Source organism: Hibiscus syriacus, unplaced genomic scaffold (assembly GCF_006381635.1).
Source record: "Hibiscus syriacus cultivar Baekdansim isolate YM2019G1 unplaced genomic scaffold, ASM638163v2 tig00112225_pilon, whole genome shotgun sequence".
NCBI classification, from domain to species: domain Eukaryota; kingdom Viridiplantae; phylum Streptophyta; class Magnoliopsida; order Malvales; family Malvaceae; genus Hibiscus; species Hibiscus syriacus.
The window spans coordinates 338157-352440 of NW_024063273.1; the positions used below are offsets into that span (position 1 = coordinate 338157).

Genomic DNA, 14284 nt, shown 5'->3' on the forward strand with positions numbered 1-14284 from the left:
AGCTGCACCACCCAAAATTTACTACATTGTAGCTTAATCTTTTTATTTTTTTAAGCTTAACCTTTAAAAACAATAAAAAGATGGCAAATACGAGTTTAGTTGTATTCTCATTGGCCTTGGTGCTCTCAATCCAGTTCGTGATAGGACACGAGAACACTGCTACAAGTGAATTAACCTTTATAGAAGGCACCATCGAGAATGCGAAAGATACGTTCACGGATTTAAACACCGACGACGTAAAAAACGTGGGTAAAGATATCCAAGGAGCCTTGGAAAAAGTTGTCGCGAGCAACAAGGTTGTTGATGTAGCACTTTCCCCCGAACAGGAAGAGAGATTTGTCGAAGCCACCTCGTACTTCACCTCGGAGGCAACCGTGGGTGACGGATTAGTAGAGCCCGAAGTCGCGGAGGAAATAGCATCGCACCCCGAGGTTTTGCCGAAGGTTGCTGAAGTCCTTCGAGAGACTAAAAGCACATGAGGAAGATTAGTGGAGGGATTGTGAAGCAATTTCACTTAAACATGTACTTTAATGGCATTGCACGAACCACCTACAATTTACGGATAAATAAAATCTAATATAGAGCCATCTGTTATGCTAAAAATTCAATAAACCAAAGCAAATTTGAAGTTTAGTTGTATATGGCACTTGAGCATAATTCAATCATTTTTCCACTTGAAGTCATATTCCAAATGAACTTCCGAATCAATTTACCAAACAATATATTTTAGGGTGAAGTACATAAATAGTCATGACTATAGAATATTGCTTTATTAAGTCTCTTGACTGTTAAAAGTTATAAAATAATCCTCTTATTAAAGGGAGTTGTTTTGTTGAGCCCCTTGACCATTAAAGTTACAAAAGGGTCGCCCGATTATTCATCATATTTCAAACTCGTCCTTTCCCATTAAAAATTTGACAACAGTATTGTTCGTTAACCTGGTGACTGAGATATGATAAAATATGATCTCATAATCTTAAACAACTATCATATCTCAGCCTGCAAGTTAATGTCCAGCCCAGATGATGGTTAATTTTTTAATGAAAAATGATGAGTTTGAAACATAATGAATAGTCGAGTGACCATTTTGTAACTTTTAATAGTCGAGGGACTCAACAAAGCAACTTCATATAGTCGATGGACCATTTTGTAACTTTTAATTGTCAAATGACTCAATAAAGCAATATCTTATAGTCAGGGGACCATTTGTGTACTTTACCCTATATTTTATATTCAACACATAATTTTTTTTAGTAAACACCAAACAATTTTTATAATTTAAATTCATATCAAAATATGAATATCAAACACAAATATTCATATCGAAATACACGTGGAATATCGAACACAAATTACTCATATAACCAACATAATCTGCTACAGATCATAGGATTCCTGAGTAAAAAAAAAGAACGGAAAAGAAAGCCTTGAGCTTCGATACCGTGTCAAACATCCAAACTAAAACCAATCGTTACCGAGTGGTGTGGCTTGGCTTGAAAATAAGTTCACATGCAATCCTGTATGCTCAACTCGAATATATAACTACAAACAACCTAGGTTTCAACTGATACGAGAAGACGCCACTTTAACCTATGTTGTTCGGACTCTTCATTTTTCATTAAGTACCCATGTCCAACACTCGTGTCCGAAACATGAATATGGGATTCGACCTTCAAATATCCTCCAAATATATAGAAAAACTTAAAAGAATCTAGCCATACCATGTCAGATACATACCTATGTCTAATAGTTACACCAGAGTCCGAGTAACATAGCCTTTTGCAGTTAAATCCGATAAATATCTCTAGTTCTATACATCTATATCTATATCTATATAAGTACAAGTTATATATAAATTTACCTTCAACTTTCCCGCACTTGAGAAGCAGCATCTTGATGTAATATTTTTTCCTTGGTCATAAAGCCACCCAACCTCACTGCAGGTTTCACCTCCACTTTCTTTTAAAGAACACCATAATTGTTTGGGAAGCAATATGAGATTGCTTTCATCTCTTAATGACTTCATAAATCCATTATCTTTGATCTCTTGAAGGAAGTTCTGAAGTTTCTACAAACAATTCACGATAAAACAACGACCAGGTTATATAACAAAAGCCTGCTCATCAAAATTATGCAAAAGTTATGTTATTCCGACTCTTTTATATTGGATGAATATCCAAACATGAGTGTAGACATATGATACGACTCTTCAGAGACACTCTAAATGCAAGAGGGAAAACAAGTTGAACACAATGGTGTCGAGCAGGGATTCAAATCGCGGTCGCGGTCGTGGTCGTGTTTTCGGTTGCGTAGCGTTTACCACAATTGCGGCCATAGAAGGCGTTATTGCGGTCTAGTGGGCGCTATTGCGGTCGCGGACCGCTATTTGAAACCCTGGTGTCGAGCACATACCCGACACTTATACTCGAGTCCGTGTAACATAGCCCATAGGTATACACAAGTAACTTCTGTTGGTTACGGATGTTTATTGGATCAGCTATGTTGCTTGAAAATCACCTATTTAGCATTCACACGTAGTCACTTAGTTACTTACTGTGTTACTCTGATTCGGATGTTAATGTCGGATACGAGTATGTATCCGGCACGGGTATGGTCAGGCTTTTCTAAGTTTTCCCATATATTTGTAAAATATTTGGAGGCTGTATCTCCATATCCGTGTTTTAGATACGAGTATTGGACATGGGTATTCCAAGAAAAAAGAAGAGTCCAAGCAACGCAGGTTTTTTAAATTAGAGAAGGAGAATCCTGAGCTATGTTGCTCTGGCTCTTCGTTTTTCTTGAACCGTGTTTAACACCCACATCCAATACACATTCGGATAATGATTTGATCCTTTAAAGATACCAGCATCCGGTGCTTACATCAAACAAACATAATGATAAAAGTAAGGATGTAAAAGAAGAGTTCGGAGCTACAAAAAAGACAAAAATGCTTAGCAAGTGAAGGAAAAGGTTTCACTCACATCCCCAGAACTACCAAAACTGACAACAGCATTTGGCCCCTGCCATACAGCAGCAACATCAGAGGCTTTTGTAGCAGCTGTCAAGGACTCAAGGCAAATGCAGAATCACGAATAGCACATCCACCGAGCTGATCACCATTCCTAAATGACCATACCGTTGTTCGCAAAAGACTCTAATGCTCCATAGCACGAACTTTGTACCATCGACCCGAACAACCTGAATTATCCTCACACGAGACTCCCTATCCTGAGGATTGATCAAGCAGTGCTCCAACTCCAACAGACCATTATCTGCAACTGGCCAGACAGCAGTGTAAGATCCACTAGAATGATATGCAAAGGCTGAAACTTCATGGTCTACACCCCCGATGTTCCTGTCGTCGATGCTATATCATGTTGCGGCATCAGCTTCACATCCGACAGTCGGAAGTAATTTTATGTTTTTGTAAGTTATGATGTTCTCCCTTGGTTCAGCAAGGGTAGGGCACTGAGTTTGCCAATCATAAACCTTAACTTCCCATTCCCTGTAAGCTTCGGGTACTACAGATTCGGGAAGTTCAATTGGATCCTTCAATGGAGAAATCAGCACCAAATCCATCCCACTCACCAGACACATTCCTAGCAAATTCTGACAAAGCTTCACAAATAAAAGAACAAGAAGATCAAAATTTTTGCATCATATCACTAGGTCACTAATATTATATTCATTGCATCTTCGAACCTATGTTGCTTGGACTTCCATTTTTTTCTTGAAGCACCGAGTCCTGCACTTACATCCTATGCATATATGGACAAGAATACTGGATATAACCCTCCCAAGAATCTTGTTGAGAACCTCTACTACTTTCACATACAGTATTCAGCATCATTCATGTAAGACACTGTTCCACACAGAATCATGTAGGACACTATACCCAACACTTGTACTCTATATTACTCGGACTAGGGTGTAAGTGTCCGGCACTGGGACACTAGTAATTCATTAAAAATGAAGAGTCCAGCAACATAGCTTATTCCTGAATTCGAATAAAATAGCTTCCGACTCATTTCTAGAATAAGTTAATCAAGTTATCAACTTGTTCAATAGCAAAAGGGACAAAATGCAAAGTCTATAAGCTGGATTTCATTTTCATGGCGGTATACATTAAATCAAGCAGAAAAAGAATCAAAGCAAGAAATGAAAAACAGGTGAACCACAGCTTACTATTGTCAGCAGCATCTGCGGTGAGACTGGAGTTCTGAAGCTGAACGTCAGAAACAGCAGCCTTCGCTAAGCAAGATGGGGTGAAAATTCTACCATTTTTGCACTGATGAACACATTGATTCTCCGAAGACGACTGGAGATCGAGTCTCGAATGAAGTTGCTGGTGATTAACCGCTAAATTCACATGCTTTGGCAACGAGAGATAAGAAACGAACGGCTCTGTTGTGAGATATTACAGTGCTAGCTGCTGATATCGCCATTTTTTGGAACCTTTGATGATCCTTGTAGAACCCTTTTTTATTTACCTTATCTTAAGCTTGGTCTGGGAGCATCAATGTCTTCCAAGTTCAAAGGATTAGAAGAAACCACAGCCATTGCAAATTACCATATAGTGGGGGATGGGCCTAGAGGTTGCTTTCGGGTTAGCTTTGAGCGGCCATTCTTTTTTGCATAATATTAGCCGAATAGTAAAGCAGACCAGCCCATCCTCTCTTTTAATTATGGTTTAATATTGACTTTAACCCCTAAGCTATATCCATTTTCTCATTTTGGTACCTCAACGTTTTTTACTCACTTCGAAGCTTAATTCGTCATTGAACGGAGATCGAAATTACTACAACAATGATGAAAGGTGAATTTAAATTAATTATATCTAATTTTCCATCTGTTTATTTAGAAAATTGAAAGAAAAAATAAAAAAGCGAGAAGATGAAATAGAAAAATAAACAACGTAACATAAACTGATTGGATAATTTATTTAAGGTTAAAGTACATAAATGATATTATGACTATAAAGTGTTATTTTATTGAGTCCTTTTACTATTAAAAGTTATTAAATGATCTCCAATTATAAGACGTTATTTTTTATGTCCTCTGACTATTAAAAGTTACAAATTGTCACTCGACTGTTCATTGTGTTTCAAAATCATCATTTTTTCATTAAAAATGATGGCAATTTGAGTTGGACGTTAATTTGTTGATTGATATATGATATGATTTGATCTCATAATCTCAAACAATTATCATATTCAAGTTAGCAAGTTAACTTCCAGGTCAAACCGCTATCAATTTTTTAACGAAATGGGACGAGTTTGGAACACATTGAATAATCGGATGATCATTTTGTAACTTTTAATAGTCATGAGACTAAAAAAACAATGTCCTATAATTAAAAGATTATTTATAACTTTTAATAATCAGAAGATTCAATAAAGTAATATCCTATAATCGATGATCATTTATATACTTTATCCTTTATTTAAATGGGCATAGTAAACAATTCTAAAAAAAGAATGGAAGCATTTATTTTGATTAGAAAAATTAAACACTTAATATGAAAATATAATATAATTCATATGCGTAAGTACAAAGCAATATTTGATTAAAGATAATTATCTATTATTTAATATTAAATATTCATATCTCTGATATTTATGGTACTCAAATTTAAATATTTAAAAATAATAACAATTCTATTATCACGAACATCAATTGATTAGTACATATTTAAACTTTAGCTTGTATAGATTGTACTATTAAATTTAAAGCCTAAAACTTAAGCGAGGGAATCGTTGACGGTAAGTATAGTGAATAGGTGGCGGTCATGATCATGGGTTCAAGGTGAACATATATTTTTCTTGGAAAATAAAAAACATTAGGTCAATTTCCTCTATTAGTCCTTACTTTATGTGTAATTTATATAATTTCATCTCTATAATCTAGCTTAATGATTTTTAATTCATGTACCTTTAAATTTTAAGATTTTGATCCCAACCCAAAAAGTAGTAATTGATAAGTCCTGTAACTTACCATATTATTTAAGTGTTATTTGATTCGGTCTGAATTTTCAGATTTAAAAATTACAACAACTAAATTGACCAATTAAATTATAGAGACTAAATGTATGTCTTATGTAATAATATAGGGATTAATAACAGAATTTGACTAAAGTTTACTTTACTAATTTCACCCGCTTACTTCACCGTTATATATATCAGTCTCCTATCCTCTCCAATCCCAGTATCAACTCCATTTTGTCGTTTCAAAAATGGCGGCATTCGTTGCAGGGACGCCATGGATGAGAATCAGAGTAATCCCTGAACTCGCTCCTCCGCTTATTTTCCGGCGCCATTTCCGTAGAAATTTCTCCGTGCGCGCTTCAGTTGACAGCAATGCACCGGTCAGAGTCCGTTTCGCTCCTTCTCCGACCGGCAATCTCCACGTCGGCGGCGCTCGAACTGCTCTCTTCAACTACTTATTTGCTAGGTTTTTTTTTCTCTTTTTTTACATCTTGTGCGTTGTTATCTTGTTTCTAACTTTGTAGAATTTTATTGATTTTCTCTTTTCTGCTCTTTATTTTTTTTCTCTTAAGATCTAAGGGAGGAAAATTTGTGCTGAGAATCGAGGATACTGATTTGGAGAGGTCATCGCGAGAATCGGAGGAGGCTGTGCTTCGAGATTTAGCTTGGCTTGGACTTGACTGGGATGAAGGTACTATTTTATATGTCGTTGCCATTGTCTTTCCGCTTTAATTAAATTGGTTTGAAATCTATTGCTTCAAATCTTCAATTTTACATGTATGGTTCGATTGTGTTTGTCACTTTTAGAATTAAGTTGATATTGATTCTATCACTTGCCATGTAGGGCCTGGCATTGGTGGGGATTATGGTCCTTATCGACAATCTGAGAGAAATTCTATGTATAAACAATATGCTGAGAAGCTCTTAGAATCTGGTCAGGTTTATCGTTGCTTTTGTTCCAATGAGGTAATTGATTTGAAGACATTTCAAATGTGAGATATTTGTACTTTGAATTACAATTTTTGTCCTTCATTTCATCGGAATGCCTATAGGAATTAGAAGAACACTATTCCTTTGGAGACAAAAGTGTGAATTTTGTGTCACAGAACATAACCTTTAATTCAAATGAACTATGATTCTGTGTTTCGAAGCATGCTCAGTTTTTAACATTTGACTAATAAGATCTTTCTTCATTCCATAGGAACTTGAGAAAACGAAGGAAATTGCAGAGCTAAAGAAACTTCCTCCGGTATACTCGGGGAAGTGGGCTACTGCAACAAATGAAGAAGTACAAGAAGAGCTAGCAAAGGGAACCCCATATACATATCGATTTCGTGTTCCAAAGGAAGGAAGCTTGAAAATTAATGACCTTATTAGAGGCGAAGTAGGTTCAATTGATCGAACTATTTCTCCCCTAATAGCCTTGTAACCAGCAAACAACAATTTTTTCTGTTGATTTGAGGATTTTTGGCGTAAAGCATCATTATCTTTAAGTTTCAGTGGTCCCTCAACAACAGAATGTAGATATATTTGTAATGTACTTTTACAAGCACTAATTTGTTTGATAGTATCATGAAGGTTAGCTGGAAATTGGACACACTTGGGGATTTTGTTATAATGAGGAGCAATGGTCAACCTGTTTACAACTTTTGTGTTACTGTTGATGATGCTACCATGTCTATTTCACATGTTATACGGTAATTGAGAGAATAATTTATTATCTTTTTGCTACATCTAATATATGTTCTGTTAGAACATTTTTAGTCCTTTGTTCTCACACTCTCTATACTGACATTTCAGAGCAGAAGAGCATTTACCTAATACTCTAAGACAAGCCTTAATATACAAGGTAATGTTAAAGGGCTTCAGTTATTTATTTACTTGTTGATATTTAGTGGCTTTTGGAGTTTCTGGTTTCATTTCACCAATATAAGGAAGCTAATCTTTAGACTAGAAAAAAATTGCTACAGGCTCTGGGATTCCCCATGCCTTCCTTTGCCCATGTTTCTTTGATTCTTGCACCTGATAGGAGCAAATTGTCAAAACGTCATGGTGCAACTTCAGTTGGTCAGGTATTTATCTTCATTCTACTTTGTTTCATGGAAAATGCTGCAAAATAATTGTATCATCTCCTTGGTTTCCAAGGCTTTTTCAATTGAGGATTAAAAGTTTCCATGTTTAACAATTATGTTGTTCCAGTTCAGAGATATGGGGTATCTGCCTCAGGCAATAGTGAATTACTTGGCACTTCTAGGTTGGGGTGATGGAACTGAAAATGAATTTTTCACCATTGATCAACTTGGTTAGTTTTCCCTTTCACTTGTGTTGATCCATGTGCCTCTCTATTTCTAAGTCCTAACGAGCTTGCTATTCCTCCTCCCCTCTCTGTGAAAAACAGTGTAAGAAATAGAATGAGGAAAGTGAAATTATGATCCAGCTTTTACAGAATATTTGGATGATTTCAATTTTACTAGTTGCCAATTCAATCTTGTTTTCATGCAATTCACAGTTGAAAAATTCTCAATTGGTCGTGTAAACAAAAGCGGTGCTGTTTTTGACTCTACCAAATTAAGGTGACTTCTCTATGCTTTTATACTATAAAAGGCATTATGGTTATATTTGTCATGTACCACTGATATGCCTTGGTCTTGTTATTTGAGGAAGTGGCATTGGCACCTATTATCAGGTTTGTTGGTTTTTAGTAGGGGCTAGCAAAGAAACTGAACAAACAGAAAACCGACCCTAATGGTAGTGTTGGGCCCTACTAAGGAATAGAAGTTTAAAAACTGTGGATACCCGATCCAAAATCTATTTTTATTCAATTTCTAATTAATTTAAGTTCTTTTAAAATGTAAAAATTAAGTATTTTATATTTAGAATAGAGAATAACTTTAAAATACTAATTGTTTGTTTTTATTTACTTAAATATTAATTTTTTTAGAAATATTTGTAAAAATGACTATGAAAACTTATCAAATAATGTCCAAAAATCATAACAAAGTCATTTTTTTTCCCCAAAATAAAGTATAAAACGTCTAAACATAACATTAATATGGAAAACCCGAGAACCAAACCAAATTATCATGGACAGTTCAAAAATTATGACCAAACCGAACCAATCTCATCATTAGTTTTTAGGGTGGTTACTTGCTTATTTATGTGGCATGCTGTGGGAATTGGGATATAGACAAAAGAGCTCATAGTTGAATGGCTGCCTTATGTGTTCCTATATCAGTTTATATTATCATGATTTGCTTGTGTTTTAAAGAAAATAGTAGACGATGTATGCAGGTTCCAAGCTTGATCAAGTGGTTCACATGGAGTTATTGCTGAATATGATAATGACTATTGCAATTTTCTATGACATTCATTTACAGCACTATAGAAAACCTAAAACTGAAATTATATATTTCTTGTCTGCTAAAAGTTGCTACGTTTATATACTTTTCTAATTTATTTCTCCCTTGTGAATTAAAGGTGGATGAATGGTCAGCACTTAAGAGCACTTCCCTCTGAGGAGTTGTCCAAGCTTATTGGTGAGCGCTGGAAAAGTACTGGTCTTCTCACAGAGTCAGAAGGGCCATTTGTAGATGTAAGCTTTTTTTTTTTCTAAGACGTATTTTGAAAGGATTCTATTTTTTCACCGGATTATGATAAATAATGGTACATGAATATGTCCAAAACAGGAGGCAGTTCAGTTGCTTAAGGATGGGATTGACTTGGTAACAGATTCGGATACGGCACTCTCAAACCTGCTGTCTTACCCATTGCGTGATTCCTTGACAAGGTGATTATTAAATTCCTGTACTTATGTTTTGGTCTTTAATCATTTTCTAACTCTGGTAATATATTGCTCCGACTCTTGATTTTGCCTGAAGTACCCTTCCAATATATGGAAAAACTTAAGAAATACACTCCCGAGTTAGACACATGCCTGCGTACAATAGTCACGCTTAAGTCTGAGGGACAGAGATAATATCCTCAGATTCCCTGTTACTATAACCTACAAGACCCCCGGAGCTCGGGTTATGTCAACAAATCCTAACATTATGCTGTTTATGTTTGTATTCTCTGCAGTCCTGAAGGTAAACCTACTGTTGAAGATAAACTTTCTGAGATTTCTGCCTCCCTCTTAGCTGCCTATGATAGTGGTGAACTCTTTGGTGCATTGGAAGAAGGCCATGCTGGCTGGCAGAAGTGGGTGAAGGGCTTTGGCAAAACTCTGAGGCGCAAGGTGAGCTTCTTCTAATCTTTTATTCATTGCCTCTTATACAGGGTCCTGATTTTTCCTTGGCCTAACTGAAGCTGAGAAGCTCGAGCTCAATTCGAAATAAAGATCGAACTGTTCAAGCTCGGTAGATTACCTGGTAAAAAATGAGCTCGCTTCCCAATGCAACTAAAACTAATAAGCTTGATAAGACTCATATGAGTTACTCTAGTCAAGTATCAGGATACTTGAATCTGGTTTCTCGAGCTGCTCTTGATAATGACTATCGGGATTTGAGTATTTTTCCAGCTGAACTCAAATAGTTTGTGATTACAGATGACTCGTTTACTTTTGCACTTAAACTGATAATCCATGCATTTAACCAATAACCGTATATGTCCGATGCTATAACTCTTATGGCAGGGGAAGTCTCTGTTCATGCCCCTGAGGGTGTTACTAACAGGAAAACTCCATGGCCCTGACATGGGTTCTAGTGTAATCCTGATCTATAAAGCTGGAAACCACGGCGTCGTTGCTCCTCAAACCGGGTTTGTGACCTTGAAAGAAAGGTTTGAAATGTTGAGACAACTCGACTGGGAAGCACTTAAGCAGGATCACCCTGCTTTGGAGTCTGCGGCTACAGTATCGAATTAAAAAAAGGGAAGATTTTTTAAAAAGGTTTTTGCAATAAAATAACTGGCTAACTGTTCATCCTTTTGTCTTGTCTAAGCCATTGATGAGATGTAGTTTGGGGTCATAATGGTTTGATGTTTAAGAATGTGATGAATATTTAGTGTTTAAACTTCGATACCTATGAATCACGTGGAGAGACTTTTATTACAATATATTGAATTTTTTCATTGCTGCTCAGATTTAACATTCCATTATATAAAGGTAATTGAAAATAAGGGTAAACTACATAAATGATCATTGAACTTTTAGGGCACTGCATTATGGTCACCTAACTTTTAAGACTTACAATATAGTCATTGAACTTTTAATTCGTTTTCAATAAGGTTTTTAACGATACCTTCTATTAGTTTTATCTGATGTGGCACGTTACCTTTCGCTAACCCTTCTTATTCCTCTTATTCTTCACGGGATATAATGTGTCATGTTACCTTTCGCTAACCCTTCTTATTCCTCCTCTTCTTCTTCACGGGATATAATGTGTCACGTCAGACAAAATTAATAGGAGATAACATCAGGGATCTTATTGAAAACGAACTAAAAGTTGTGTGATTGTATTGTAAGTTTTAAAAGTTGGGTAACCAAATTTCAAGCGCTCAAAAAGTTCGGTGACCATTTATGTAGTTTACCTATAAATAATTGAAATTAAAATACATGGACTAAATTTATAATATACACATAATATGAAAATTAATAAAAAAAATCTCATTTTCAAACTTTAAATTGATTCAATTATGCTCATTTACAAGTAAAACAATATTTTTTATACTTCAGATATTTATACTCGAGCTTGAATTCAAATGACCACTATTGTCACCAAACTTAGAGAGGGTGACAGTGCAATGCATGTGACACAAAATTAGAACATAAACAGTGAAATGTATATGAATGACAAAAGCGTGTTTGGTTAAAAACATTAATAATGAAAGAAATGGCATGTTTGACCCACGTATCCAATTTGATCGGGTGTTGTAATTTGTGGTGTAAAATAAAAGCAAGAATCACAAATTGACATCTCTAAGTGAGGCATGTACACTTGTCCATACTCCCTTGTTTTTATCCTTTTTCTTCTCTTAGAATTTCATCTTCTTCTTACCAAACAAGTTATTAGTCGCATAAGGGGTTCTCATCAGCTACTATTTGTAATTAATATTCTCTCTCTCTCTCTCTCAATAAATTTGTCACATTTTAATTTTTAGTGATTAATTGTAGGGCTTAGGGTTTAGTAAAAAATCCGATGATTAAAAAACAATATCGGTATTAATTTTTATATAATTATTGATATTTGATTTATTAGTTGATTAATTCAAAATAGATTTATTATAAAGGCAACTCTTTCTATATTTTTTTTGTAGAAAGTCGCAAGTTCTATTAAAAATAAAAAATATCCAAAATTACAAAAAAAGATTTACAAGCATTTCCTAAACGTAAACTAAATTATAATTAGGACATTTTTTTATAACCATTGATACAAAAACTAATCACCTATATCACACAGTGATTATAAAAAGAAAGGGTTAAAAACCTAACCGATGATCGAACAAAATAAATATACGAACAAATTTGATTGCATTGGTAAACGAATCACAAAAGGAGATGAAACTACTAGAAGACCACCGACAAATCGCAAATAAAAGTCAAAAGACATGATAAAACTATCAACGAGCGTAAAATGCATATCCAAATTAATTCGAATGTGAAAAGTATGAAAGATCAGCATGATAACAAATAAGTTGCATCTTGATCAATCGTGGCGATGTCAAATCCAACCCTAAGAAGAAGAAGAAATAAACGAAAAAGTGGTCAAACGACCGAAAACTACCAAATGACAGATAAAATATGTGTCATAAAGGCAGATATAAACGTGCAATAAAGTTAAAGACAAACATGTCACAAATACATTATTATTCTTATTAAAAAATAAAAAACAAAGAAAAAAGACAATCGGCAGTCAACAACTAGTATCAAAAGAGGTGCCACATGCTGAACAAAATCAAAGAAGAAAAAGTTAATTTGATCTATAACATCAAGATATAAACTCATAATCATGTTTAAACGTTAATCATATTTAAAGAATTCAACATCTGTCGTAATATATCAATTATTAATTAGTAACGATATTATTTTAATAAAATTAATAATGATATTGAAAGCTCTAACATTTGCTTGATTTCAAAAGTAGTCTTGATCCAACTCATCCATATGTTGTTTAAAATCATCATAAAATGTATTTTTTTGAAATATCTATGTTATTATTTATGTTTATTTTTCCTTTTTTTATTACATTTACATATGTTTATTAATACATTTACATATGTTTGAAACTCCTGTGACATATAAACTCAAAAGTGGCTTGGGGCCAACCTTGGTCTTTGTTGGATCACTAAATCTAACATTAATATATGTTTAAGTAAATTACGTGTTTAACATTTAAACTATCAATTTTGATATGTTTTAGCAGTTAAAGTTTTAATTTTTTAAAATCATACATAACGTTTAGTTTTTTGTTTCATTTTAGTATCCACCGTTAAAAACTCAACGCTCTTAGTACCTAAACTGTCAGTTTTTATCCGTTTTAGTACCTAAACTTTCATTTTTTTCCCAAAATTTAACGTTAAATTTTTAATGGTATACTAAAATGAAACAAAAACTAAAAGTTATATGTGCTTTTGAAAAAAAATATGAAAGTTTAAATGCTAAAATGGACCAAAACTGATAGTATAGATACTAAATGAATAGTCTACCCTATATATTTTGAGTTACACAATCCGACTCTTAATGGCGTACATTTACATATTAAAAATACAAAAATTTAAACTACTCATAATAATTATTTATAGTAATGATTTAAGTTGTAGCAGTTATAAGCGGTTTATTTAGTCTAATTTAGATGAGAAAAACATAATTGATCATTAAACGACGTTTGAGGAGGAATGAGTGATAATGTTAGTGAATAAATAGTTCAAGAGAAAGTGAAAGAAAAAAAGGAAGAGTCTAAAAAATATGAATTCCCTTTCTTATAATATAGCATAGTGGTTTATATATTGACTTAATGTGAGCGTGTTGATGTTAGATTTAAGATCATAATTGTTGTTTGTAAACCTAATAGAATAAATAATTATGATTACGTAATCAATGAATTCGATTACGATGAATCTTTTAAATTTATCATTTTTATTATTATATTTTCTTCATATTTATGGTGACGTCTTTTACATCATCAACCATTTTAAATATGATCTTTGATGATCTAATAATTGCTTATTATTAAAAAAAATCATCTTAGATGTCCTATTTATTAAACATAAAGAGTCTTTAGATCAATAAGTATGTTTTACTAAGATTTGAGGATTCATGCTTTTTCTGATGTTTAATGTTTTAATTTATTTAGTGTACAGATATT

The 14284-nt window shown here is 34.0% G+C and overlaps 1 protein-coding gene and 1 pseudogene across 1 annotated transcript; one reads left to right on the top strand and one right to left on the bottom strand.

Annotated features, from left to right (window-relative positions):
* Positions 1–53: 53 nt before the first annotated feature.
* LOC120176009 lies at positions 54–4445 on the bottom strand (annotated as a pseudogene).
* Positions 4446–6213: 1768 nt separating this feature from the next.
* Positions 6214–10881, top strand: LOC120175984 (glutamate--tRNA ligase, chloroplastic/mitochondrial-like). The gene is made up of 13 exons (XM_039182508.1): positions 6214–6450; positions 6557–6675; positions 6829–6950; positions 7186–7368; positions 7563–7681; positions 7785–7833; positions 7955–8056; positions 8184–8286; positions 8494–8557; positions 9462–9576; positions 9671–9771; positions 10062–10218; positions 10615–10881. The coding sequence occupies exons 1-13, from the start codon at positions 6233–6235 to the stop codon at positions 10843–10845; spliced, it is 1683 nt and encodes a 560-aa protein (XP_039038439.1). The 5' UTR covers positions 6214–6232; the 3' UTR covers positions 10846–10881.
* Positions 10882–14284: the final 3403 nt, after the last annotated feature.

Bases quoted from the DNA above. Each gene is read 5' to 3' on its own strand.
- LOC120175984 (XM_039182508.1), top strand. From the start codon at position 6,233: ATGGCGGCATTCGTTGCAGGGACGCCATGGATGAGAATCAGAGTAATC. The intron at 7,369-7,562 runs GTAGGTTCAATT...AGTATCATGAAG, and splicing joins ATGACCTTATTAGAGGCGAA to GTTAGCTGGAAATTGGACAC. The intron at 10,219-10,614 runs GTGAGCTTCTTC...CTCTTATGGCAG, and splicing joins GCAAAACTCTGAGGCGCAAG to GGGAAGTCTCTGTTCATGCC.